Source organism: Callionymus lyra, chromosome 1 (genome assembly GCF_982586985.1).
Source record: "Callionymus lyra chromosome 1, fCalLyr1.hap1.1, whole genome shotgun sequence".
NCBI lineage: Eukaryota > Metazoa > Chordata > Actinopteri > Syngnathiformes > Callionymidae > Callionymus > Callionymus lyra.
Window position 1 is genome coordinate 27,760,425 of NC_141818.1, and position 27,675 is coordinate 27,788,099.

At 41.0% G+C, this 27,675-nt stretch overlaps 4 protein-coding genes across 4 annotated transcripts; 3 read left to right on the forward strand and 1 right to left on the reverse strand.

Annotated features, from left to right (window-relative positions):
• Positions 1-734: 734 nt before the first annotated feature.
• On the forward strand, positions 735-8,234 carry ldlrb (low density lipoprotein receptor b). The gene is made up of 18 exons (XM_087799084.1): positions 735-907; positions 3,208-3,330; positions 3,541-3,663; positions 3,979-4,350; positions 4,438-4,560; positions 4,634-4,753; positions 4,838-4,960; positions 5,137-5,265; positions 5,324-5,495; positions 5,726-5,953; positions 6,028-6,146; positions 6,212-6,351; positions 6,457-6,598; positions 6,667-6,819; positions 6,884-7,006; positions 7,250-7,327; positions 7,382-7,542; positions 7,598-8,234. The coding sequence occupies exons 1-18, from the start codon at positions 841-843 to the stop codon at positions 7,634-7,636; spliced, it is 2,535 nt and encodes an 844-aa protein (XP_087655210.1). The 5' UTR covers positions 735-840; the 3' UTR covers positions 7,637-8,234.
• Positions 8,235-11,949: 3,715 nt separating this feature from the next.
• ap1m2 (adaptor related protein complex 1 subunit mu 2) lies at positions 11,950-16,978 on the forward strand. The gene is made up of 12 exons (XM_087799095.1): positions 11,950-12,136; positions 12,943-13,099; positions 13,165-13,232; positions 14,152-14,282; positions 14,710-14,857; positions 14,991-15,117; positions 15,181-15,323; positions 15,430-15,501; positions 15,565-15,723; positions 15,798-15,923; positions 16,056-16,131; positions 16,218-16,978. Exons 1-12 carry the CDS (start codon positions 12,095-12,097, stop codon positions 16,241-16,243), a joined length of 1,275 nt encoding a protein of 424 aa, XP_087655221.1. The 5' UTR covers positions 11,950-12,094; the 3' UTR covers positions 16,244-16,978.
• A 1,137-nt stretch (positions 16,979-18,115) lies between these two features.
• Positions 18,116-20,116, forward strand: cdkn2d (cyclin-dependent kinase inhibitor 2D (p19, inhibits CDK4)). Its single transcript, XM_087799116.1, has 3 exons — positions 18,116-18,255; positions 18,535-18,677; positions 19,201-20,116. The coding sequence occupies exons 2-3, from the start codon at positions 18,537-18,539 to the stop codon at positions 19,537-19,539; spliced, it is 480 nt and encodes a 159-aa protein (XP_087655242.1). The 5' UTR covers positions 18,116-18,255; positions 18,535-18,536; the 3' UTR covers positions 19,540-20,116.
• Positions 20,117-21,763: 1,647 nt separating this feature from the next.
• Positions 21,764-25,889, reverse strand: LOC148088720 (volume-regulated anion channel subunit LRRC8E). Its single transcript, XM_087799106.1, has 3 exons — positions 25,811-25,889; positions 25,270-25,428; positions 21,764-24,804 (listed from the first exon to the last, which is right to left on the reverse strand). Exons 2-3 carry the CDS (start codon positions 25,408-25,410, stop codon positions 22,516-22,518), a joined length of 2,430 nt encoding a protein of 809 aa, XP_087655232.1. The 5' UTR covers positions 25,411-25,428; positions 25,811-25,889; the 3' UTR covers positions 21,764-22,515.
• Between the last annotated feature and the right edge of the window lie 1,786 nt (positions 25,890-27,675).

Below are 27,675 nucleotides of genomic sequence, written 5' to 3' on the forward strand. Positions count from 1 at the left end.
GATGCGAGCGTCCACATTGGTTTAATGTTGTGACAATGTTTGATTTGCTAATGTTCTGCCTTGAAAACAAACGGAAACGGATGACATCAAATCTTACAATCATGTCACAAATGAGATTCAAATACTTCCTCTATACTCTACCTGTGCAACTTAATTGCAAGTGTTTCTTGTTCCTCTATGATTTAAAATATTTAACTTCTCAATGACGGATAAAACTGTTAGTAAACCTTTTACCTGTCCAGACTTCTTTCAGTCTTTTTCAGATTTTGAGCATGTCCTGATATACATGTGGCCATTGTTATTTAATATTTTGATTTGACATTTAAATACTGCTCCAGTATGTCTGCTGACGTAGTACTACTGATGGTTAGTTGTTTATGTTTGCTTTAAACAAACTTTTTGTTGTTTGCTTGTAAATATGTCAAATATTTGTAACTTTTCCTAGTAAATAGAGAAACAGTTTCCGTTGTTACACGTCAGTGTTTAATTCAACTGACGACACATTTCCGAGAGAGCAGATGAATATATATTTATACTATATTAGATCTGATCATTCATCTGAACTCGAGCTCAGATAGTCAAGTGTGGGGATAAAAATAACACATCTTCAACACGCACGCGCGCACGAGTGGGTAGCCTCGCCCTGAGGACACGCCACTCAGCATCACGCCACAGTGTAAGCCCCGCCCCGGGTGATATCAGCCCACGCCCCCTCACTCGTGGAGGTGCTCAAATGCGCGTAGGTCTGGTCAGTACCTCCACTCGCGCGGGCCGGCAGCACGCACCACTTTCCACGCACGTCTTCGAGAGAGAGAAACGCGAGCAGCCAGGAGGAGAGCCATGTTGGGGTCTTGGAGGACGCTGAGCACATGTTGCTGCCTGTTGATGCTACTTCATTCATTCGCCGGTAAGACTCGTGCGCTTCCGGTTGGGCTCGTGCTCCGTGGAGCCGTCATCTCCAGCCTCTCGTCCGAGGCTCTTAAACAGGCTGTGACCCTGAATGGTGGCCCCTGTGAAGCCCCACACTGGACCCACGCCTCGTGAAGCGAGCGGGTCCTGGAGGCGCAGGAAGTGGTTCACAGATGTCGTTGATGAGGAAGGGCGCGGCTTCACCTCTGATGCGAGGATGCTGGGAAATGTCATTCCTCAAACTAACCAACTAACTAAACTGAATTAACTAACTCCAATCTTAGTGATACTTTTGCACATGTTTTAAGGGAGATTTTCTTTTATTTTTTGTCGAAATTGTTTTCTTTAGTCAATTTATAATAATATTTTATTTAAATAAATGTTTAAACTAAATACTGGCAGGACAAATAAAACGTTTTATAGTAGTTTCAAAGGATGTATTTTATTTTTACTACGCAGTACAAGGCGCCAACTAGAAAATGTCTTTTTTAACTTAGAATATCTGCACAGGTGTTGCTGCAGTTTAAACTATACGTACCTTGTCCGCAATAGTGACCCTTTTTTAAATTATTTATATATTTACGAGTGAACAATGTAATAGGCAATCTTGGTGTTTTATTGTAACCTTAAAATAATTTCAATGTCAGTCCAGTTGGTTATGATGGTGACTAAGTTAACTCAGAATTTAAGTGTCTTCTGGCCTCCAGGAGAAGTGTGTTTAAATCTTCATTTACACATTGGTTTTGAGAAACTACTGTCAGAAACCATTTCTTAATCTAAGACCAGCACAATATAGGAAGTGTTTAGAGTGAGTTTTGACAAGACCACTAACCTTCTGCAAATGAATGACCAGCACCAAAGGGTGTATGTCGTCTGCTTTATGTTCAAGTCGATAAACGCAGATTTGTGCATTGTTACTGACTCATGTTGTCATTTGTTAAGGTGACTCGTCGCAAAAGATTGTGTGCAGCGCCTGGTGGTTGAACCACCTTAACATCTGTTGAACCAGTTTAACTTCTGTGACGTGCTTCAACTACGACGGTTTCATTCAACAAATTCCTTTATTTTTTACTAATGATGAACTTGAGGGAAAACAATGTGTCAATGTCAGCATAATGCAATGTTTTCTAAATCATAACATTTTGAATTATAGTTTTCCATCAAAACTTGATTTCTTTTACATATTTTTTTTTTTACCATGGTAAATTGCTGTTCCAAAGGAAAGAATGATCCTATGAGCTTGTTCAACTGTAGGAATTGTGTTCCCTCCTCAACCTCAAATTTGATTTGAGTTTTAGTTTTCACTGTCCCCTATTCCTGGTAAGCGTTGCCAGTCAACTAGTCCAACCTACATTTACAATATACCCGGTATCCTCCCAGTATGTTGACTATTCAGATAAGTATGGATGACTTGGTGTTAAGTCATATTATCGAGAAGGTGCTATTAAAGTAAGAACCATTTTACCTTTTATTCTTAATGGACTGATCAAAATGGTAGCCTAAGTTGCAGAATTCTCCCTTTGAAAGCCACTAAGAGTCCTATGTCATTCTTTATTACGTTTTTATGGCAGATGAGGTAATGAAAATGTCCTGTAGTCATACACCCCAGACTGCACCTGAAAAACAAACGCATGCATAAACTTTTCTTTTTTTCCCCTCCTCCCTTGATGCACTTTCAGGTGAACTTTTATCACAAGAGAGAACCTTAGACTTGAGAACATATTCTCATGCAAAACTGACATTGCTAATGTAAAAAAGGCTCAACAGACAAATGCATTTCAGTTTTTCTCGCTCATATAACTAGTCCGATCCAAAGCAAACTTTATGCTAACAAAATGGTCAAACATTTATTCTTTGAAGCTTACCATGTATATTATTCAACACAACAGACTGGCGACTAGCATAGACTTGTGTTGGTTACACAAGTCTATGCTATCATTGCCTCAAATCGATTTTAAGTTGCGCAAAAGACGAAGGAAGTGATCTTCACTTAAGTATTCATTTAAATAACATGTTTTCTACAAACTTGACTTGGTAGAAAATCTGTCTGGCAATTAAAATCTGTTTTTAGATTAATATTTGAATTTACTTTACCTTCATTTGTAGCGAAATGTTGTCTCCACAGTGAAGATTACAACAAGGCAGTCATTTAACATTTTTGTTTCGCTCTGTGTTGCGGTGTAGACTAAAAGTTCTTAAGCTTTATCAAATGAGCTAGTTAGTCTGTGATTAAGGGAGTCAAATCTGCAGGTGCACATGACTTGGGTTTTAACCTCGGATATTTTTATTTTCCTCCAGATGCATACTCGTGCAGCTCCAATCAGCTTGAGTGTGGAAACGGACGGTGCATCACTCTCAGATGGATTTGTGATGGAACAGACGATTGTGGAGATGGAACTGATGAGCTGCCTTCAAAATGCAGTAAATAATATTGAATCATTTTTGTCAAAGCCGTTTTTTTTTTCTTGTTTTTTTTCCTTTAAAAAAATTATACGTTTGTGTACTGAATGAGTGATTGACTTGTTGAGACCATTAGAAAGTGTGGGCATGAGAAACAAGAAATTGTTATTTCTGATAATTTATATCTGTTTAAAAAAAAGATTTACTTCAGGTGTGCTTCTGTCTCCCCAGTGAGCAAAACTTGCAGAGAGTCAGAATTCAACTGTGGTGCACCTTTGAATAAGTGCATACCATCAGGCTGGCACTGTGACGGAAAAGAGGATTGTGAAAACGGAGCAGACGAGAAGAACTGCAGTAAGTTTTTATACAGACGAGAATATTTGGAAAGCTGCAACAAAGACATTGTTCATTTGTTTTAGTTTTTTAAGTTCAAGAAATTAAAGGGTCCGCCTAGTATTGTTTGTTGTGTTGCTGCTGTGTCAAACCAGAAATATTTTAAAACGATACTTTATATATTCAGTCAGTGTATTTTTATTTAAGGTTTTGTTTTTAATTTTCTTTCAAGAAATTGAAACTAATAAAATGGAAACTTTGACCATTTATTGTAGTCAGTAATTGGATGTGTAAATGTTTCTCATTATTAATTGTGTTCTTTGACTGTCCTTGTAGCTAGCAAACCGTGCACACCAGATGAGTTCCGTTGTGCCAGCGGTCAGTGCATCTCTGTCAGCTTTCTCTGTGACCGAGACGATGACTGTCCGGACGGATCTGATGAAAGATCGTGTCCCGAACCCACCTGCAACACGCGGTCGTTCCAGTGCAACGATTCTGTGTGCGTCCCTGCAACCTGGCGCTGTGATGGAGACCCGGACTGTACCGACGGCTCGGACGAGTGGCCACAGAATTGCGCGAGGATGCAAAAGAAGACGTCTACTTGCAGTTTTCAAGAGTTCCAGTGTGCTGATGGTCAGTGCATCCACAGCAGATGGCGCTGTGACGGAAGTACTGACTGTCAAGATCGGTCTGATGAGGTGGACTGCAGTAAGTCTTCTTACTGGGTCCTTTGAAAAAAATAAATCTTTTTTTTGACTTGACTGTGTTGGCCTTACAAATGGTATCGTTCTCCAGATCATCCTACTTGCGGTCCTGATGAGTTCCAGTGTGGTGATGGAACTTGTATCCATGGCATCAACAAGTGTGACTCCATCTACCATTGCAAGGACCACAGTGATGAGAACAGCTGCCAGAAAGGTTCCACAGAACAACATTCACTGCCAAATGGATCCGGTTTTCTTTTTTTTAAAGGTGTTTCTCTATTCAATAGAAAATGCATGTGAAGGCCAGAATAAGTTCAAGTGCAGCAGTGGTGAGTGCATCAGTTTGGAGAAGGTGTGTGACAACAAGAAGGACTGCAGTGACTGGTCAGATGAGCCTAGCAAGTGTGGTGAGTTTCATTCTTATTCCATCAATATTACTCTCTACATTAGAGTATAATTTGGCCCCCGTTAAGCATCTTCTCTCTTTACAGATCATAACGAGTGTTTGTCTTCGAATGGTGGCTGTTCTCACATCTGCACTGATCTGAAAGTTGGCTTCAACTGCACCTGTCTTCAGGGATATATGCTCAGGAGTGACAAGAAGACATGCGATGGTGAGACAAGTGCATGTTGTGTCAAAACGTAATGTCTTGACAGCTGTATTTTAGTTTTGATGATGCAAGTATGATGTGTGCGCTGACTGAGTTTGAGGCTGGGAACTGAATCACTAAACCCCTTTTGTTGAGTTTGACTCATTGTCATGATTTTCTTGTTTTCTTTGCATCTCCAGATATTGATGAATGTGCTGATCCAGACATCTGCACTCAGGTCTGCACCAATTTACCTGGAAGCTACAAGTGTCAATGTGATGAAGGTTATATGATGGATTCAGTCAGCAAGACGTGCAAAGCTGAAACTGGTAATTTGACAGACTGTCAACTGTCCAACCAGCACAAGCTAACTGTCGTTTGTTCCAGGTATGATCCCCACACTATACTTCACAAACAAACACGAGATAAGGAAGTTGTCCGCGGACCGCCGGGAATACGTGCGTCTAATTCCTCAGCTGAAGAACACTGTGGCTTTGGATTTGAACATTCCCAACAAGGTCATCTTCTGGTCCGACCTCTCTCTGAAGAAGATCTTCAGGTTGGTGTTTAAATGCATCTTTGGTAACTCTTAAACCATGATATGAGGTGACATGCAAAATAAGCAATAGAAAAACAGAACCAAGCACCAAGGCGTCCCTTCTGCAGCACATTCAAACTTGTATTTATTTGCGGTTTTATCACTCTTTAGTAAAAATTGAAATGGTGTTATTTCAAAGATGGAATTTGTTTCTGAAATCAAAAGGCTAAACTACACTCCTGTTTTCCCAGCTCAAAGCTTGATTTAGCTGGTCACTTTTCCAACCATGTGGCAGTAATTAGCAGCGGGCTTGAAGCCCCAGAAGGCATTGCGGTTGACTGGATCCATGGAAACATCTACTGGACTGACAGTGCCCTGAAAACCATCTCTGTAGCAACAACAGACGGGGGTAAGAAGAAGACCCTGATCACCGAAAACTTGCAAAAGCCCAGAGCCATCACACTGGACCCAGTCAATAAGTCAGTTTTATTTTGTCTATTTACCCGAGTCATTGTTGGGTTTTCTGTCGACTTCATTCTGTGTTACCGTGCAGCTTCATGTACTGGACCGACTGGGGTGACCAGGCCAGGATCGAGAGAAGTGGTCTGAATGGGGCCAGTCGTACTGTCCTGGTGTCGGACGACATCGCTTGGCCCAACGGCATCACTCTTGGTATGCTGGAAGTACATGAATGAAATCAGTCACTGACTGTCCTCGTCTTCACATGGTTGCTTCAGACACGGTAAATCAGCGTCTATACTGGGTGGACTCCAAGCTGCACACACTGTCCAGTGTGGATGTGAACGGTGGCACCAGACACCGGCTGATCCACAGTGAAGACAAACTGGCACACCCAATCTCTCTTGCCGTGTTTGAGGTGAGGCAAAACGTCTTCAATCTGACTGGATAAACTTCTATTAATACAAGTTTTTATCACTGCTGTTAATCATGTGTCAATTTTCTGCCTTGATCTGTGGCTCAGGAGAAAGTGTTTTGGACGGATATCAGTAATGCCGCCATTTTCAGTGCCAATCGCCAGACAGGAAGTGACATCACAGAACTGGCAGGAGACCTGAACCAGCCAGAAGACCTCGTTCTCTACCACAACCTCAAACAGGCGCCAGGTACATCAAAGCGTCTTTTTTTTCTATTTTTGTACCACAGGATTGAGCTCACTATTCTTGCCTTTTAGGGACCGACTGGTGCAGAGAAGGCAACAGTATGAATGGAGGTTGTGAGTTTCTGTGTCTCCCTGCTCCAGCCACAAACCAGTTCTCTCCTAAATACACTTGTGCCTGTCCTGACTACATGAGCATGGGGGCGGACCTGAGGAGCTGTGTGGCTGGTAACTATCACATGCCTCTTCTATAAATATTTATCATAGCTATGACGTGACTTTCTCTCGCTAGGCCCAGTTATCCCTGACATGAAGCCCCCTAAACCTGCCGCAACAACTGAAGTGCCCAAAACCACAACACCATCAGTCCAGCCGGAGAAGCCCAGCAGGTCAAAGTCTGATGCAGCTGGTCAAGGTATGATTGAAAGGTGTCAAGAGGCATAGACTAATGTGACATCAGCAAATGAAAACCCCTTTCAGACTTGAGTAATCGGAAAAGAAAATTGCACTCTAAATAGGAAAAAAAAAAGCTGCATGTGCTTTAGTTGATGTAATGGGTGGGTAAGATTAAAATTAACTAATTGCTTAAACTGTATTTTCTCTAGTCAAAAATGATGATGAAATGCACTCCAGGCTCAAACTCTTCAATTCCCTCCAGATTCTAACAGGCTTGCAGCAGTGCCTGACGATTCTGGGTCATCCCACTCCATCACCCTCTATGTGGTGGTGCCCCTTGGTAAGTCTGATGTCACAGGATTGTGGAGCTCTTACTCAACCTCTTTCTCTCTAGTCATGGTGTCGCTGCTGGTTGGTGGCGCTCTGTTGCTGTGGAGACACTGGCGGCACAGGAACACAAACACCATCCACTTTGAAAACCCTGTGTATCAGAAAACCACGGAAGACGAAGTACAGATCTGTAGGAATGATCCTGAAGGCTACGTTTACCCTGAGGTAAGTCCCAAGGTGACCGAGCGTGAGGCAAGATCTAACGCTTTCTTTCATGCAGAGGCAGGTGGTGAGCATGGAGGACATGGACGCTGTGTGAAATGCATCCGAAAACATTCATAAATGGGAAGGAAAATCTAGTGCTTGACAATGAACGCCCCCCCCCCCCCCCCCTTGTGGCTAATATTTGACCTCACTACTGTGCCGACCAGGTTACCTGCAAAAACTTGATTTAGTACTTAACTGCTGGTCCGCAGTTTATATGAAGGCCTTGACTCCTATTCTTGATGCCAGGAAGTGCTTTGAACCTCAACGTTGTTGCCTGTTGCACACAAGGCACTTTCCTTCAGCCCGACTGGCTTCATGTTTGTATGTTGTACAGCTGCTCTACTCCGTCTCTTTAATGAAGATTATACAAACTGCTGTAAATATTTTGTAAACTTTACTAGTTTCACCTTCGTCCCCTTTTTTACATTCGTAAATATGAAATCAAAATATTGTAACTAAAATATATTTATTAACATAATTGTTTGAAGGCCTTTTGAGTTCCTGGTGTTTTTTTTGTTTGTTGTGGATCACTTTAATTTATTTTCCATCGATGTTTTTGAATCAACTTGAAGGCACACAACTGTAGTGCACAAGAATGTCGTCTGATGCACATTTTTTGGTTTTATAAATAAATCTTGTGTATAAATGTCTCTGTGGACTCTCCCTTGATGTGTAACCGTTTTTAGTCAAAGGGATGGTGAAAGAGTAGCTCAGGTCCTGGAGGTTTTGGAAATTCAACAGATTTGAATTTGACCTCGTCTTCAATCTGTGTCTCACAAACATGATGCACACTTGTTTATGTCTAGAAACAAACATTTGATCATATATGCATTTTTATTTTTGGTCTTGCCCAGTGTTTCTCTAATCTTCTCCCCACAAGCTCTTATTTCTGAGCCTCTCCACCGCTTGTATTTTGTTGGAAACTGAGCAGGTTGCACTATTGTCAGAACTTCACTTTCACACCTGCTGCTTCTGTCTCAAATCAGCCTCCACACTCCTTGAACCCCTATTTTTAATTTCTGATATTGATCTGCGACGGTGACAAATTAAAGCACCAACCAACATGCTTGGCCTTCATTTAGTAATCCTGTATGTACTGAGATGAATTTTGCAAAAGATCCAGGTTACATTTTCCACAGATTCTTATATTGATCTCATTTAGACCATTTTAGAAATGAGTGACCAAATCAATGTCAAACATTGTAGTGTTTTTTCTTAATACATGGACTGACAACTTCACTAATGACAATTTCCACTCTGACATACTAGTTTAAAAGTAACCCAACACTGGGTCCACAAGGGACGGAGAACAATGCTGGGTTGTTTGAACCCAGCGTGTTTGGTAAATATTTAACCAAGCATGCTTGGTTGAAGATACTTGTGTTAAAACTACTAAGAAATGGGTTATTAGTATAGATATTGTTATTTTCCTATTCCTTGTAAATCAATCACATTTTAAAGGTCATGTTAATGCTACTTTCAAAACTGTAAACATTATTTTACAAAAAGATTAAAAATGAATTCTAACGGATAATTGACCACAATGTATGGGTAGTTGTCCGAAATGAGGGGGTACTGGGTTTAAGCTGGACAAACGGACCCCTCCTCGACCCCAAAAGAAAGACACTCTCAGCATTTTGTACAACAGCCATATATGGCTTGAATTTACTGGACTGACTTTGCCCTTTTACTCACCACCTGAAAATAGTGGCTGTTCAGCCTACAAGCTTTAAACTGTGTACAGTACAGCTGGGAGCAGAACAGGTAGCAGCAAGAAAGGCGATATCCCCCTTCTTTAAAATGTTACATAAAACATTTATGATTTAACATGACATTGCTTAAATAATATGTTCCCCTTGCTCGACTGGAATGAAGGCCCAACAGTACCACGAAGAGCTAATAAAATGAAAAGAGTGAGATTTTTCTAAATTGTATTGTCATTAAAAGAAAGCCTTTTTAATGTTTATTCTACCATAAGACAGATGTCCTCAGCTACAGCGTCATAAAACCGCCATCTTTATCAATACCATATAATTAACATTGCTAAGATATGTTTTAATTTTCAATTTCTCTTAAAGTCTACATTGAAATGTTATGTTTTGGGGGATAGTACTCTAATACAGAAGGCGTTCAATTGCCACCTGCAATGACTGATTACAAAAGACTGTCATCTGAGTCAGAGTTGGTATTTTTTGCATAATCTGTGGTATGTTGTTAGTCAGGAACTGGGACCCACATTCCAGATGGTGGACTAGTCCACACCTACCAGGAATCACCTGAGAGCAGTGCTGTGTCTCAAATCGCATACTAGCGTACTAAAAGTTAGTATTTTTAGTACGTTAGTGTGTCTCAATTCTTAGTATGCGAAATTTAGTTCGCCATGCATACTAAATTGGCATACTAACACGCCCACAAAACTAGCATGGTTCGATGGACACTAACCATATTAAACAGCCGCCATTTTAGTGACGTTTTAAACGGAAGTTACGTCATATATAAATGCATATATATGCATATACTTAAATGTGTATTTTCAGCAGCAGTAGGAGGATAAACACGTCTTCGCTGCTGATACCAGCTTAAATATCTCGCGATTATTTAGATTCTCATATTTTTTCTTTATTTCTTTTTCCAAAGTTGCAATACGTGCTGCCAGCAGGTGTTGGCGATAGCGTTCAAACAGCTGCTTGAAACATCGTTAAATAGAAGTAGAAGAAGAAGCTGTCATGTGATTTCCGGTTAGTGTGTAGCTTCAGGGTTTGATTTGAGACATACTATCTGCGGAGAATTTGCGTACTAGTTAGTATGCATACTAAACTGATGCATACTAACTTCTAGCATACTAAGATTAGTATGCGATTTGAGACACAGCACAGGATTTGAATGTCACAGGTGGATGAGTGTCGAGGCAGTCTTGTTGATCGATTGAATCCTAATGAGATTTTGTGTCACCATGACATCCAAGGGATCCACAAGGTGCACTTGTGTCTCAGGTGACTGATGCAACGTCTTCCGTGTCCTTAGCTCTGCTGCACAACCATTGGTCCATCAGGGACAAAGAGGAGGAGTGAGGCTCACGCCACCGAGATGTCAGCATACAAGGAGTGTCCAGAGTGACTGAGAATGAGGAAGCCGAGTCTTACTTCTACTTGACTTCTGGTTCCAGACAAAGGCCGGATGAGAGTAATGTTTCTCACTCAACCACCCCATGATGTACTCATCCTTCACCCCCCCTCTAAAAGATATTTTCCTGTCAGCATATCCATCAGGTGTTGCAATAGCAGGCCACCCTTCCCCACTTCAATCTAGCCTGATTATCCACTATAGTCTTCATTCATAGTCTTCGTCTCACCTGTTTCTCACCAGTCCAACTCTGTCTCTTCAGATGTTCAAAACGTTGACTGTTTTTAATTGTTTTCTCTCTTTATTTCTGTACCTCTATAATCATAAACATAATGGACATGATAAACCTAATGAGTTACTGGTTCTAGGACTCTTCTGGGATCTTCACTTGACCCTTGGCAGTAGAGTGTCTGCCAAAAATGAACATTTTATTTAGTGACTTTAAATAATGGCTGATAAGTAAGTAATTGAGGAACAAAACACTGCTGCTATTGTGGCAGTTAAAGTTCTGAAAGGAGAACATAATAGGTGTAGTTGTGGTACTAGTGACAAAATATTGTTTAAAAGTGTTTTGAGAGTGTCTTGAACTAATAATAAATGAGATCACCTTTTTTGCCCAGCAGATAACAATAACCATTTGTACATCAAAACTGTGATAATGTTGGTATTATTTAAAGTAGAAATTAGAACAACTTTAGCTTCACATATACATGAAGGAAAGTTGTGTTCAATGTATGAGTCGTAGGCTACTTCAGATGTAAGTAGGAATCCAGTAAATGTTTTGTTTTTTTTGCTGAAAACGTTTATTACAGTAAGAAGATTTTACCAATTTGATCATTGTAAAAAAAATCCCTGTCTCTGTAATAGAACATTGCATTACATACAGCAGTACCAGATCAAATTAGTAAAAAAAAAAAAAGCGTGTTCAACACAAACACAAGGCAGAGTATACAAAGGGCCCTTGGCAAGATAGAAAAGATAAATATGTATTGCAACTTCAGCCACTAAATACAGACAAAAATATACATAACTACAGATCATCACATACATGTTTGTCTGCTTCATCTTCTGTCTATTTACACGTAAGTAATGATTTACAACGAACGTTTCCAAGGGCTTCCACCGATATTTACAGATCCACGCTGCCGTCCAGCGGTCGCGCTGGGCATCACACTTATACACACATATTCTGTTCCTGCGCAGGTAGACCCTGGTGAATGTTTTACCTGGATGTGGTGACGTCACTGAACGGCACAGAGCGACTCTGTGGACGCCATGACCCTCTTCCGTCGTGACATTTTCCACTGTTGACGCCGACACAGATAAAGGAGCGAAACATAAATTACTAACTCCAATAGTTTAACTTTGGTTTCCAGAAACTTCAATAATGTCTGCTTCCGCCATCTACGTGTTGGACCTGAAGGGAAAGGTAGGATCTCACGTTACTTTGGTTCCGCAGAGTCTTAAAAAAGCATTTTATGTGGTATTATTTAACAACTTCGCAGTGTTTGTGTGTTACGTGCTATTTCAACTGATTTTCCGAGTGTTGAACAAAATAGTGTTTAAAAAAAAAAAGAGAAAAACTAGCAGGAGCGACGATCCAGAGACTTCCTGCTTCCAGGAGTGACAATAGATACTTCCGGTCAAAGGGTGAACATACCTGTGGCCGTAACACCTGTCCTGTTTGCTTTGTGTTGAGATCTACAATTACAAAATAATTACAACTATTTGTATAGATGTTTCTGTGTACCTATAGCTGCTATAGTGTTTCTTCTATGTTTGAGTATTAGGTAAATACACTTTATTTAACAGTTTAAACAGTCTCTGTTGCATATTTATGAATGTACTGCAACAATATGTCCATTTGTTCCCTTGTCAAATTAGATGAAGTTTAGTTATGTAATTTCACATTTACATTAACATCAGCATTTCACTTTTTTTTTCTCTTTTAGTTGTATTTTCCCCGTTGACAGAATTCCCTTTCAAAGGTCTACTTTAATAGATTGTAATGTTCGTTTGGTGTTTTCATTTGGCAGTTTAATGTTCTTAACTTGGTTTTACTTTTTAATAAACTTTTTTCTTTTATCCGCCACTTTTATTTTTCTTCGTTGTCATCGCTCGTCAATTTGTCAAGTTATTTTTGTTTATTCAAATTAATATATTTTACATATATATTTCATTATTATGATGAATGAGACATGTTACTTACAGGCCTGTGTTCACTTTTGTCTTCAGGTACTCATCTGTCGGAATTACAAGGGGGACGTGGACATGGCAGAGATCGACCACTTCATGACTTTGCTCATGCAAACGGAAGAGGAAGGCCTGGTCTCGCCGGTGATGTCACATGGCAACGTTCACTTCATGTGGATCAAACACAACAACCTCTATTGTATCCTTTTGGTTTAAGTGAGAGGATGAGAAGGAATGTTTCAATGCCTTAACTCTACTCCACAGTAGTGGCTACCACAAACAAGAACTCAAACGCTTCACTCGTCTACTCTTTTCTTTACAAGCTAGTTGAGGTATGTTGCTTCTAGAAAATATAAAAACACATTTTTTGAAATCGAACCCTTCTGTCCCTCCCTGTGCTGGCTCATCGCTTATTAGTCGCCTAACTTTATTAGAACAGTATTAATGCCTTCATTCTAGTGACATCTGTAGGCCTTGGGGGGGTAAACTGTCCTGGCAAACTATTAGTGATGTAAAACTTACAATTTCTAATTGGCTTAAGGTTAATTTTATATTATTTGGGGGAATTCCAAAGATGGCTTAAATGGACAGGGATGCTGTCGGGAGAGTTAATAAACAAGTGAACATGTAGTCAACTAGCCTGACCATAATGTGTGCAGAGAAAACATATGCAATTTGTTACATTTGTCCTAAACTCAAGGGTAATTCTTAGGGATGACCTTAGGAAAGACTATGTATGACCTTCAAATAAAGTGAGAAATAAGAATGAGAGAATGACATGATGTTCTTAGCCCAAAAAAAGAAACATTATAATTATTATTTCAACACTACAAAATAAAAATACAAATGATTTATTATCAAACTGTACCAATTTTATGTAATGTATGAGTCTGTAACTGACTGACCAACAATATTTTCTACGTTGAAAAAAAAAAGAAAGTTTTTCATAGACTTTACTTTTTGTCTGCAATGTGTCCAAATCTGAATGTTTTCTCATGTGTGCTCTTTCAATCCTCCTCCAATGCTCTCTCTAATATGGTCCATTTACAGTCCCAATAATATGCGAAATTAAATGTTCAATTGAGGCCAGATGTTGTAAAGTGAATGCCGTGGGGAGCTTGTTATCTGCGTTGTATGCAGTATAGAACCGAAGATTTCAGTTGGCATTACACATTGTGTGTCATTATATTCGCCCAACTTGAAATTACATTTTAAAAATGAGCAAAAACTGAAGTAAAGGGGATTTTGCAGGTGTTCACGGAGTATTTCAAGGAGCTGGAGGAGGAGAGCATACAGGACAACTTTGTGGTCGTCTATGAGCTGCTGGACGAGCTGATGGACTTTGGGTTTCCTCAGACAACCGATGGGAAAATCCTCCAGGAGTAAGAGTTACACCTGTAAACTAACTCCCCCTCTTGCTCTCTGTCTTCCCTGGAGCCCCAGTGCTTCACCTCATTTTAAGGCTCTTCCTCAGCATGCTGTTGGACCAGGATCTACGGGTCCAGAATCTTGTCTGAACCCTGCTGCCCCTGCTCTACACTGTTCTCTTCTCCTTTTCTCCTTCTCTGTCTTATTTTCCTGTCTCTCCTCAACCTTCTTGTCCTTCTCAACAGGAGGCCATTACACTGTCTGGTTGTGCTTGAGTTTTCTGCCTGTTAAAATAAAGTATTACTTTATAAGTGTTGCTCACATTGATTCCCTGGGACTTCTCTTTCCTACACGGTGTTATTTAAACTCTTCAAATCCCTCTGTTTTGATTTGAGTGAAGATAAAAGTCTTTCATGTCATTTGTCTTCTTCCTTTCAACAGATACATCACTCAAGAGGGCACCAAGCTGGAGGTGGCCAAATCCAGAGTGCCCACCACTGTCACCAACGCCGTCTCCTGGAGGTCGGAGGGCATCAAGTACAAGAAGAACGAAGTTTTTATTGATGTAATCGAGTCCATTAATGTGCTGGTATGTTGGAAACTGAAAGACGGTTTGAGGTGTTTGTGATATGAGGATGTAGTTGATCATCAGTGAAAAGGAATATGAGTTGCTATCATGATCTATTTATTAGTCGTTTCAAACATGCATTTGTCTATATCAGGTTAACGCTAATGGGAGTGTGATGAGCAGCGACATCGTAGGCAGCATCAAGCTGAAGACCATGTTGTCTGGGATGCCGGAGCTGAGACTGGGGCTCAACGATCGAGTCCTCTTCGCCCTCACCGGACGCAAGTTCACCTACTGTCTGTCACTTGAGGCACGACGGGATGCTTAACCTGTTCTGTGTCCAGGTGACAAGGGGAAGACGGTGGTCATGGAGGACGTCAAGTTCCACCAGTGTGTTCGACTCTCTCGTTTTGAGAGCGACAGAACGATCTCCTTCATTCCTCCGGACGGAGAGTCGGAGCTCATGTCCTACCGCATCAACACGCACGTGAGTTTGACGGACCAGGAGCTTCTCACATGAACTTTTGAATTTGATACATGACCAGCAGCACCAGCTTCTGATCTTTTTGTTGTTCACCTTTCAAATGCGGCAGGTGAAGCCTCTCATATGGATCGAGTCAGTCATAGAGAAGTTCTCTCACAGCAGAGTGGAGATTATGGTCAAGGTGCTGAAACTCTTCACTGAGCTCTGTTAGAACAAGGATGACTTTCTCAACTGTGACTTTCAGGCCAAGGGTCAATTTAAAAAGCAATCCGTGGCTAACAACGTGGAGGTGCGGGTCCCGGTTCCGAGTGACGCCGACTCGCCAAAGTTCAAGACCAGCACCGGACATGCCAAATATATGCCCGAGAAGAACCTTGTTGTTTGGACCATCAAGTCTTTCCCTGTGAGAAACACTCTTGACAATATCCGCTTTGATCCTTCAACCCCTTTTGTTCATGCGAGTGTTGGTGGTTTCAGGGAGGAAAGGAGTTTCTGATGAGGGCTCACTTTGGTCTGCCAAGTGTGGAGAATGATGAACTGGAAGGAAAACCTCCTATCACTGTCAAATTTGAAATCCCATATTTCACAGTGTCGGGGATACAGGTAGACTTGTCGTTGTTACCTTTCACACACAAAACTTCCGCCTGACAAAAGATTTACTCTTGTGAGCTCAAACCGGCTACTTAGTGCTTCTTGTCCCGACAGGTTTGTAAATGAATCTTTATTGTTCAACAGGTACGATACATGAAGATCATCGAGAAGAGCGGTTACCAGGCGTTGCCCTGGGTGCGCTACATTACACAGAGCGGAGGTGGGTCATCAAGGACTTCCCTGTTAATTTTACTGTATTTCTGCAGAAAATCCAAACAATAACACATTTGTCTCCTTGTGATTCAGATTATCAGCTGCGAACGAACGTGTGAACGAAACAATGAAGACATTGAATTACCATAAACCGGACTGAAGGACTGACATTTTATCTTAATATTTAATACGACTCGGCGGTTTACAAGAATTTCAAGTTGGTTGGTTATATAAACAGAATTATTTATCATAAAAATATGAACTTTTTTTCTAAAGAGAAAAATATTTACATTATTTAAAAGTAAATTTTCTGCTTGCATGTAACTTAAACAGAACTTCTTTCTAAAATATTTATGGTTTACATTTGTAGCAGCAGGTAATTCTACCAGAATGGTGGTGCCAGAAAATGATATATATTTTTACTATTCAATCAAGGAAATAATTTTAAAATGTTAAAACAATGGCCCCAAAAATATATCCGAATCAGAACGAGACACTTCCCGGTGTTTTAAACACTGGAATATATTTATTTATTTGATATTTCAAATTGAGTACAAATTGAATGGTCTAGACACAAAAGGCACCACCAGTTTTGTAGAATAACTTGTTTGTGACACTTTTGATGTACTTTACATAAATACAACACAAGTTAAATGGGTTAACATTTTCAATAATAATAGTTGCCCCATTTCTGATTATTTTTTTTCTTGAATGTACATGTCACACTTGTTTTTCAGATCATCAAAAACATTTAATATTAGTAAAAGATGACACAATTGAACATGATTTTAGTTTGAAGTTTAAGAGATTTTAAAAGGACCTCTTTAGAATTAAGGGGTAAAAAAAAATCCAAACCCACTGGTGGGTGTTGGAGGGTGGGTGGGGGGGGGGGGAACCGTAACGAGGCAAACAATGAAACTTTTTCAAACCAATGTATATTAAATAAGATCTTACTCACTTGTACGTTTTTCTTTATTTGCTACTCAACATGAATTTGCCCTGAACAACAATAACACGAACAAAACAAACGAAGGTCAACATGCTTCTTTTAGCAGTCAACATTAAATTCTATCCATCATATATAGTGGCAATGTATTCAGGCAAAATTATATTTAGAAAAAGTATTGCCAAAAAGGAACAAAATCTGATCTTATTTCGCTTCCAGTTTCTTTCAGGATCAACTTAAAAATTCTGGTTCTTACTTTCAGAACTATTCATGGTCGGGCTCCTCCTTATATCACTGATCTGATCCAGCCTTACACCCCAGCTCGGGCTCTGAGGTCTGTGGATCAGAATCTACTGATGGTTCCACGCACACGGTTCAGGACCAGAGGAGAGAAATCTTTTCAGGCTGTTGCTCCTAAGCTATGGAACAATCTTCCTCTCTCTCTGCGCTTGATGGATCTACTGACTCCTTTAAGAAACATCTTAATACGTTTCTATTTGTTCAGGCTTTTCCTTGATTTTCTGGAACTCCTGTTGTGTTATCAGTTTTATCTTGATATTTAAAATATATACTTTATTGAATATTGTTTTGATTGTTTAAGCGCTTTGTGACCCTGGTCTGGAAAAGTGCTATACAAATAAAAATGACTTACTTACTTATTTATTTTTCCATATACAATACACTCTGTTTAAGGGAAATGGCTGTTGTTGTAAATAGACAGCGCCATCTACGTGTGATAAACTCGAGACTACAGGTGTGTTTTGTTTCAGTGGCTCCATGACTTCAGTTGAGTCTCGAGTCCCTTCAGTCTGTCAGACTCTGTGAATGAGATTCCTTTGAAGTCATCAACGTATACAAATCGCCCGCTCTCTCCACCGCCTCCTGTGATTGGTCAACCGCCACTGTTGCCACCGTGACAGCAAACTAACGTTGTCGCGACTCTGCCCCTTTCTTACCATATAAGGCAAGACCCCGCCCCGTGTTCTGCGCTGATTGGCCGAGACCAAGGTTCTCTCAATGTTTGTAAATTGTAGACCGCAGATACCGCTGTTTGATCTCAGCGCGCAAATGTATTTGACTTATGTTCTTATTCTGTTTTTATCCGGAGTTTATTTGAAAGATAGCGAGTGTTGGACACCCCGGGAGTAGCATTGGCGGAAGTGTGGAGCTCAAGGCATAGTCGAGGTGGGCTTTTCTACTGTTTAGTGGCTAGTATTTGTGTTGTTAGCGGTTAGCCCGGTTAGCTAATCTGGCATAGCTGCTTACTATTGCATCATTCCCGCTCGTTTCTATACATTAATTCGATTTTTACAAACACTTTAGAGCTCGTGCTGTAATCGCGTAAAAACGACTGGTTTGTGATAAAAATAGCAGGACGCGAGTGGAAGTTGCGCTAGCTGTAGCTGACTTGTGTTCGCCTGTCTCTCCTCCTCTGACGCACAATGGCTGTCATGTTCGAGGTAGAAATGGTCCAGAGTCAGATGGACGTCGGTAAAGCGTTAACAGCGGCGGCGGCTCGAGGAGACACGGCGGGGGTGCAGCGCATCCTGGAGGACAGCAGGGTGCACCCGGACACGCTCAACGAGTACGGCAGAACAGCGCTGCAGGTAAACGCTCTTTAAAAAAACGTTACTTATACTCTTGCACGAAGATGATGGTCACTCATTATTCCTCATCGTTTCTGCAATGAATGACATCAGGTGGAGTTGATCAAGTGTGAGCTGAGTCAGAGTGATGAGGGTCAAAGAAGAGTCAGAAGTTTAAACCTTCAACACCTCTGGGTCATGCTTGAAAAAATACGATCATCAGTTCATGCAGCTTTGCTGTTTATTCAGAGATTTGTTTTTACTACAGTGAAATGTCAAATAATGGGATGAGCAATTACTCATCTAATGTTTGTTATTTTTTGCTCAACAGAGAAGGTGAATTGTCCTTCAGAGCTTTTTCCACATGTAACTGTAACAAAGGAAGACTGAAAGTATTTAGCTCCAAAGCTTGGGAGAAGGAGTGAAATGATGAGCGTATTTTTTAAGTGTAATGTGTCATCTCACTTCTCTGACATGTTTTATTTATTTGTCATGTCACATAAATGGATCAAGCAGACCCTGCACTGACTCTTTGTTTTATCAGGTGATGATGATGGGGAATTCTCAAATTGCATCTCTGCTGTTGAAGAAAGGAGCAAACCCCAACATCCAGGACCGTCAGGGGATCACTCCGGTCCATGATGCTGCCCGCACAGGATTCCTGGACACACTGCAGGTCATGGTGGAGTTTGGCGCTTCTGTGAACATCCCGGACCAGAACGGCACTCTGCCCATCCACATCGCCATCCGGGAAGGTCATCGTGAGGTGGTGGAGTTTTTAGCCCCGCGCTCCGACCTGAAGCACTGCAACACCAGCGGGCAGACTGCTGTCGACGTGGCACGAGCCTCGAATATGCCCGATATGATTGACTTGCTCAGATAATACACCCCCCTGACCTCTGGATGACCCCCACCTCTGTGGGTCATCTTCAGACCTGGTGACTTGAATTTCTTGCTGTGTAAAGGATTTTTTATTGATAGTGGCTCTACATGAAAATGTGAATCAAGACTTCTGTCTTGGCAGCTTCTTCTCAGTGGGCGACTATATACAGTAGACGCCTCTTTTGCACAGTGCGATTTAGGCACCTTATTTACATTATATTTCCCCGATACCTGGGAATGCACATTTGTAGATAGTTCACAGCCCCATTGTTTAGTATTCGTTGTATTTTTATGAATTATAACCTGATGAATTTAATGTTTTGCTTTAACAAAACTTGAAGTGCACTTGCGTTGCTTTTGTGTAGTTGTCTTTTTTGTGCTAGATGTGTTGATAGATTAACTTAGTTATCTGACTCTTTATTTATTACTGATGTTTATATTTCTGTGATTCATTGTCGTCAATACCAGCATTAATTGTAACTTGTTAAAAATGTTATTTATACAAAATAGTCAAGTGAAATGCTTCACTTCACTGTCTGAACACGAAAGCACACAATAAACTGTGAATGTTGATTAAGTAGCCACTTTTGTATTTTGTTAGAACCTGTGTTCACTTAAAAACCCTGTTGAATGACAAAGACTTGTCTTTATGTGTCAACCTGCATCTAAATTAACACCAAATTCTATTTTTAGCCAACTATATTTGAAGATTTTGCAGGTCAGAATGAATGCCGAGCAGGCTGTATCTGCCTGTGTGGGCCTTGTGTTTGACGAATAGACACTCACTTTAAGCTTTACGTTTAAACAAAGAAGGTAGAACCACTGAGATTACTCTCAACCATGTTTACACACCTACTAGTAGAGTCACACGTGAAAAAAAAAGGTGACCTCTAGATCTATAGCTCAACAGGTGGAACTTGTCTCTGTGTGCTCGTTCACAGTGGAAGACAATGTGCTGCTTTGTTCATAGGATGGAGGGAACATAAGCAACTAGTCGGTGTGAGCACAAGATCAGGTGCACACACGCGTCCAAAAACAAACACTAGTCGGAAACAGACAGGGTTGGTAGAAGCTAAACATCTGAAAGTATGTGAACGAATGCAGGCTGGTGAGACAAAATATGTCGTTTTTGTAATGATCATGTGATGACACTTTTATTACGATCTTTCGCTTCTGGTCAAAGTTTCTCTGACGGATAATAAATGTAGGTGTGTGTGTGTCCTGGAGATCTGGTTGTAAAAGAAATCAAATCGACACCAAGTAGATCTAACACTTTGCGGTCCATATTGGATGATCAATAATACCCACCATCGAACCAAACTCATCACAGTTTGTCACGTTTAAATCTAAATGATTGTATTCTGAAAGAAATGTCAGCAGTGTATGCATTTGACTTGTTTTTAAATTACCACAAGAACAACATCAGGAAAATGATGAGTGGTGTGATGTCAAGCACAGAGATGGGTGAAAACCCCTGAACCACTTCCTTCTAAATGAAAACTTCAAGAAATGATTAACAAACAATCCTCCACAGCAGAGTCAGAGAGTTCCTGAATGTTCCTGTGGGACAAGAATGTCCATTTAAAAAAATGGGGAACAAGCTGAAACATGAAAATTCTGAAGCAGGTTTGTGTGAGGCAGACAGTAGTTTGAATATTATATAATATACAATATATTATAATTCCATTAAACGTCAGGTCCATTCAATGACAAGTCCTTAAATCAACAGAAATCTAACACTTAAGAAAATTCTGTAATAGGTAACTTCTCAGGATTTGTAACAACTGCCTTCATCTCTGGATGACTGAACCCTCTTGTTACAAAGAATGAAAGATCCTCCCTTCGACGTTTGTCAAATTGACGAACTGTCCAGGAAGCCATTCACATGAACACAGCAGAGCAAAGAAGTAGTTCAACAAGGTAAGTATTTGAACAAGCCCAGAACTCTGTTGACAAACTATCTTAAAACAGGGAGGAAAATGCCTCCAGGTCACGACAGTCAGCTGAGCTTTTACATGTTTGTTTTCTTGCATGAGCAGTTTTACACGTTATTTCTTCTGGAATAAAAATCCTGACTTCTCTTCCAGTAACAGATACTCGCTCATCAAGGATCCTTGTTCAAAAGTAGCTTTTTAGGAGGAGCTTAATGCACTGATAATGATGAAGAGTAAATGTTTTTTTGAGCATTTCCCACCTTTTGATTTAATACACCAATTAGATGCAAATTAAGAATTTATGAAAACATTTATTCAAACAAAACACTTTTGAAGTAAAACATGTCTGGCAGAATAGAACTCTTTTATACAATAGACCATACAAGTAGCTGAAGATCCTCATTTATTTTAAACAGGAAGCATAAATTGTAACTTAATTAAGAACAGCATCGAGAGGATCCTCGTCAGTAGTTTAAATGATTTTGCTCTGGCTTGAACTGTTTTTGAAAAACACGTCACGCAGTTGCAAGTGTTCCTGGTAGCTCCATAAACAACTATGTCACTGCGTTGTTGACTGACTGGGCGTGGCCTGGAATAACGAGTTCCGACCTTTGTACGTGGGAAAACTTTCATAAAAGAAAGGAATAATTGTTAAATTACTGACACAATGTTAGCTGAAAAAAGCTACACTATAACAACATTATCCATATTCTGTCTAAAAACATATAAATCCTTGTGATATTGTTGGAGGACATTAAGGCAGCAGTAGCATATGACCATGCTGTAGTAAATCTACAAAATAAGCTCTTGTAGAAAAATATGAATGTTATTTGAAGTGAAAATTTCTACTTCTGTCTTAACTCACCTCTCTGGCAGGACGCCGATCTGTCTTCTGTCAGCTGAGGCAACAAGCCAGTGTTAAGAAAGGGAAAGCTTCTTCTGAATAGGTTGGATGTCAAATAGAAGCAACACGACCCAAGTCCCACTGTACTGACAGTGAACAACAGTGCAGTTGTTGCTCATAGCTAGGGTGGCGCTTTGAGTCAAGAACTGTTTTGTACATTTCTCAGACTGCTACGAATGTCTGGAGGTAGCAGATCCAGCAAACTGTCCTCCATGATGAGACCACTTTGGCTCAACAGGTGGCAGTCGCCAAGCTCCTTCGGTAAAGAGTCCCATCGGTTCCCCTTCAGTTCCAGATGAACCAACTGCGCCAGATTAGACACTCTGGAGCTTAGAGCTGTCAGACGATTGTTTCCAAGAGCCAGTGTTTTGATCCTCTTGCATGAGAACAACTCCTCCGGCAGAGTCTCTAAGGAGTTAAAAGCAGCGGAGAAGAACTGAAGGCTCTGCAGGATGCCAACCTCAGGCGGAAGACTGGTGAGTTGATTATGAGAGACGTCCAGGTGTCTTAGTTTGGTGCAGTAGAACAGTCTGGCAGGAAGTTTTCGCAGCTTGTTCCAGCTGATGTCCAGGATCTCCAGTGTGTGAAGCTTACTGATGTGATCAGGGATGTAGGAGATTTTGTTGTACCAGAGTCTCAGAGTAGAGAGGCGCTCGCAGTGTTGCAGGCTGAGGATCTCCTCCACAGTCGTGAGTTTGTTTTCTTTCAGGTCCAACTCCTGAAGGTTATTCAGGCTGAAAACTGCACTGGGGATGCGCTCCAGCTCACAGGCCACCAATTCTAATGAGGTTAGGTTTGTTAGCTTCTTCAGGCTGCTAGAGGCCTGAAGCCTCACACCTTCATTGTAGATGGTCAAGCGCTGCAGCTGGTACGCAACATCCACAACGCTGGTTGGGATCTTGGTTAGGTTGGATCGGATGGTCAGGGTTCGCAGCGAGGAAAGATGTCGTAAAGAGTCAAGAGAAGGATTCCTGGAGACGTCATTGATTAAAGGGCCATTGAGGTGCAACTCCTCCAGTCGGTTCAGGTTGTACATCCATGAGGGAATCTCCTCCGGAGTCTGGAAGGACAGACGAAGGACTTTAAGATTCTCCTTGAGATGATTGAGGGCAGACAGCTGGAGCTTGGCAGGGCAGTAGATCAGCGAGAGCTCCTGGAGAGCATCTAGCTTTGCCACACTTGGCGAAATGGTGACATTCTTAACCTGGTCAAGTTTCAGCGACTGCATCTCAGTGATGTCAAACACTGTGTCAGGAAGACCAGGAAGCATCAACAAGTGCAGCTCCAGGTTGTTACTGGCATTCTTGGTCAGATGAGCACGGAGCTTTTTAACTGTCCATTCATGGTTGAGATTGAGCTGGTGGAGGCGACTCTCGCTGACCTCGGACAGGAACACAGCAAATCTTTTGGAGTAAAGTGCGTCATATTGGTCCACAAGGTGCAAGAGGAAGGCAAAATCATTCTTCACATCTGGAATATCATTAATGCCCGTCTCTAGTCGCACCTGCTCGAAGGAGTAAATCTTCAGAGGTCGATGAAAGAGCCAGTAGAGCGTGTAGATGCAAAGACTTCCAAAAACTCCCACGAAGCTGATGTAACAGTAGGCCAACTTGGAGAAAAGATGGGCTTTGTTATGGTTACAACAGTAGATTTCGAACCCCGTCAGTTCAGGGGGAACCTGACATCGAATCACAATCTGAATGTTGAGAACTAGCGCTGCTGTGTAGATGACGATCAAAATAAACTTGAAGACCTTAATGCACGTTTGAAGAACGTACATCAGATACAAGATGTCTCCTTCCTCCACGTGAGTTCTCAACTTTTTGACTTTTTCAAAAAGGGCTTTGGCCTGTTCACCTTCCTTTTTGTCCAGTACTGTTAGGGCCGACGGAGGCTCTGAAACAGTCTTCTCAGGATTTGACTTCACTGAAGCGGACCGAAGAAGACCCACCGCCTCCTCCTCATTTCCTTGTGGATCAGGAGATTCTTTGTTCATAGTCTTTCTCCTCCAGCTACCAAGTTTCTCCTCTCCTCTCTCCTCCGACACTTCACTCAGGGCCCGTGTGGTCCAGGGCGAATCAAAGCATTTCCCAAGGATGGTAACAAAGATGTCAATCTTAGACGATGTACCAGGGAACTTGAACCAAAAGCTGCTTGTTATCATGAATATCATTGTGTGGATAACAACCAGGTAGGGGAAGTACTTTGCATACCAGTGCACAAAGCGCTCATAACAGTAGTGGTTGACAAAAACATACTGGTGAATGTCCAGGTTGTTCTTACGGCCAACCACCTCTCTGATGACCGGGGTGGTGGAGTGACCCTGTGACTCGTTCTCAGCGTAGTTACGGATGTAACTGCAGTCAATCGCTTCAGGGTTCGGGCTTGTGAAGGGACTGGGCAGACAGGCGATCTTATCTTGAGTCAGCTAGAAGAAAAAAGGTTAATTTATTATATATTGAGAAAGGTTTATCAGACTCATTGATTGACTGATAAGCCATGTTAATACAAGGAGATTATTATCGATTCCTAAAAGATTAAAGACAAAGAGTAAAAAAGTTAATTCCAAAACTCAAAAAATAGCCACACAATGAAAGAGAGAAGCAGGTGTGTGAATGTGAATGGGGAAGGAGTGTATGGATTCACAAAGAGCCCGTGTTGTAACCTCACTGTAGTCATCAGAAACCAGCACTGCCTTAAGTCTGGCAGCTTCAGACACTTTTCTAATCTCCCCAAGTGACACCCACGCTTTTGGTCACACATCCCCAACATGGTCTAACTTCCTGGTCTACTCACAGAGTGAACCGGTGAGGCGGATAATAATCATGTCACAAGAAGTGTGTCCAGCACAGGCAGCAGTTATCATACCAATGATGACAGAGTAGCTCCGTACCTGTAAAGTGCATCCGAACACTCCAATCATGAGCATGGCGAGGCACATGTACTCCGAGAACACATCCCACCACGGCTTTAGGACCCGATACTTGGCATTGAGCTCGGATCCCAGGTTTCTGAATTCCCCCACTGGGATCATCCTGGCTGCTTCTCCACTCTGAAAACAAGCAAGAAGTCAGGTTTACTACAGATAGGGTGGAAAGAAAAGCTCTCACAAGCGGACAAACTAGTTTGACAACAGCCCCCCCACCCACACACACACACACACACACACACTAACAGCAGTATCAGTTCTCACCAGCTTTATTTACACGTTGTGTAACATTTAAGTGAAGAAACATTAAGAATGAACTGCTAAATAAAACAAAAATCCTAGAAAAAAACGATGACATGTTGTGGGGCCTGACAAGTTGAAAACAGGCGTTCAGGTACATGTCACCTCGACCCAGGTGTAACAATCCTATGACTTTTCAAACATGTAAACTTCTACGACACGAATCAACAACAGCAGAAAAAAAAGAGTGATAGATTTCAGATACCTGTGTCTGCAGCGGATCCACGAAAGTCTAATGGGAGTTGGAAACACTTTCGTCATCGGAGGACCTCACCGGTGTCAAGTTACCGAGTGGAGCTCGAAATGATCGGTGACAACCTTTCAAAATAAACTTCCAGTTTAGAGGATTTTCAATGACGTGGATGACAAGTTAAATAAGTCTAGATGTAAATTGTCATTGCAGTCATTGGACCTATTGTGGTCATCAGTTTGTATCGGTTTGTACAAAACTCACTTTTTATATTGAAATATTTAGAAAATGTTCTTAAGCCCCACCTACTCAAAACGCTTCACTTCTCTGGAGATGAAATCTCGTTTACCCCAGCCTCACCCACTCTACTATAAGTGGTCAAACATCAAGGTATGTCACCAAGTGTAATCAAGCCTGGAAGTCTTCCTCCAACGGAGTTGTTGTATAAACAAAGTAATTACAGCTGGCTGGTGTTAGAATTGAAGACCATTATTCCGTCATAATGGACTCCACTCTCGTAACCACTTGTTGGCCGATATTTCAGACAGGGGAGAACTTTATGAAGTAATAACTTTAAAAAATAGTCAAGACGAGGTTCTTTCTGCATCTTGGGGAGTAAGACTTCAACACTTGAAACATGTGAGTAGGAAGTCAGGAACGTGTATTGTGCTACACTTTTGAAGTTGACTCAAATGCCTTTTGGAAGTTGATTTAATGTTGAATAACTCTGTTATTCTAGTATTAAAACGTATCAGAGAAAGTGGAGTTTAACAGAAAATGTACCATATGGGGCTGTGATGTTTAACAGTGTACAACCGAGGTGTCACAAACAAGAATGTTAGATTCATATGAATAAAAATGATCTTAAAGCTGGAAGAAAGCTATATCTGGTCTTTAACCAAGAATATTTTTCATAAATGTATGTTGGAACTGCTCTTTCTCATTTTATTTAGAGCATCTGTACATTGACCTATATCTGTGTGTACCAGGGCCGGGTCTAGACAGGCATGTATGAGGGGGCAGCCACAAATCTTGAGGGGTCATTGTGCTGTTACTTACTTACTTACATGTAAGTTTGAGGGGGCACAACATTTATTTGAGGGGGGTGGCCCCCTCTTGCCCCTGCCTAGACCCGGCCCTGGACTGTGTACTTGACTTAAATCTGCGATATCTGACCATGAGCAGTTAGACTGGCCTTTACTTTTAAGTGACAGAAAATTCGATGGTGACCGCCATAAAGGGTTCAGAACTTTGTCTTAACCCGCAGTAAAACTTTGCGGTCAAGTGAGCCGCGATCCAGCCGCAACTTTAAAACACTTGCGCTTTTGTGAAGGTGTTACGGTAGTGAGAGAGAAGTCACGCGGAAGGATCTACGACACTATCACTGATAGATCCTCAAAAATCCTCTGATATGGTGACATTAAAGTATCTTTTCTCTCAATAGATTCCAGAGACGCTTCTGTTCTAGATTTGAAGCGACACGTGATGAGACCAGAGTCTGCATGTATGAGACTGTTGTATCTAATATATTCTGCTGATCTGGGATCATTTCCCGTTTATTCTTTTTTTTTTCTTGCGAAATAATTAATCTACGGTTGTTTAAATAATTTAAGTACTGACTTATGACGTTCTTTATGCTAAAAAAGCTGTTTGTGCACAATGTATTTTATTATAAAACATAAACCTTAATAGTTGACAAAGATCTGACTTTATTTTCATTTTCAGCAGGTTTTGTACTATAAGTGAACAAAGTTTAATGTATTTTTACTTTAGAAATATTGATTTATTGTCAATTTAGTTCATTGAATGAATGTCACTGTTAATTAAGCAAAATATATTTTAATTGATGTAAAAAACAAAAAACGTAATAGTTGACAAAG

Bases quoted from the DNA above. Each gene is read 5' to 3' on its own strand.
- ldlrb (XM_087799084.1), top strand. From the start codon at position 841: ATGTTGGGGTCTTGGAGGACGCTGAGCACATGTTGCTGCCTGTTGATG. The intron at 6,820-6,883 runs GTAACTATCACA...TTCTCTCGCTAG, and splicing joins CCTGAGGAGCTGTGTGGCTG to GCCCAGTTATCCCTGACATG. The intron at 7,328-7,381 runs GTAAGTCTGATG...CTTTCTCTCTAG, and splicing joins CTATGTGGTGGTGCCCCTTG to TCATGGTGTCGCTGCTGGTT.
- ap1m2 (XM_087799095.1), top strand. From the start codon at position 12,095: ATGTCTGCTTCCGCCATCTACGTGTTGGACCTGAAGGGAAAG. The intron at 15,118-15,180 runs GCAAGTTCACCT...TTCTGTGTCCAG, and splicing joins CCTCTTCGCCCTCACCGGAC to GTGACAAGGGGAAGACGGTG. The intron at 15,924-16,055 runs GTAGACTTGTCG...ATTGTTCAACAG, and splicing joins TCACAGTGTCGGGGATACAG to GTACGATACATGAAGATCAT.
- cdkn2d (XM_087799116.1), top strand. From the start codon at position 18,537: ATGGTCCAGAGTCAGATGGACGTCGGTAAAGCGTTAACAGCGGCGGCG. The intron at 18,678-19,200 runs GTAAACGCTCTT...TTGTTTTATCAG, and splicing joins ACGGCAGAACAGCGCTGCAG to GTGATGATGATGGGGAATTC.
- LOC148088720 (XM_087799106.1), bottom strand. From the start codon at position 25,410: ATGATCCCAGTGGGGGAATTCAGAAACCTGGGATCCGAGCTCAATGCC. The intron at 24,805-25,269 runs GTACGGAGCTAC...TTTTTCTTCTAG, and splicing joins TGTTCGGATGCACTTTACAG to CTGACTCAAGATAAGATCGC.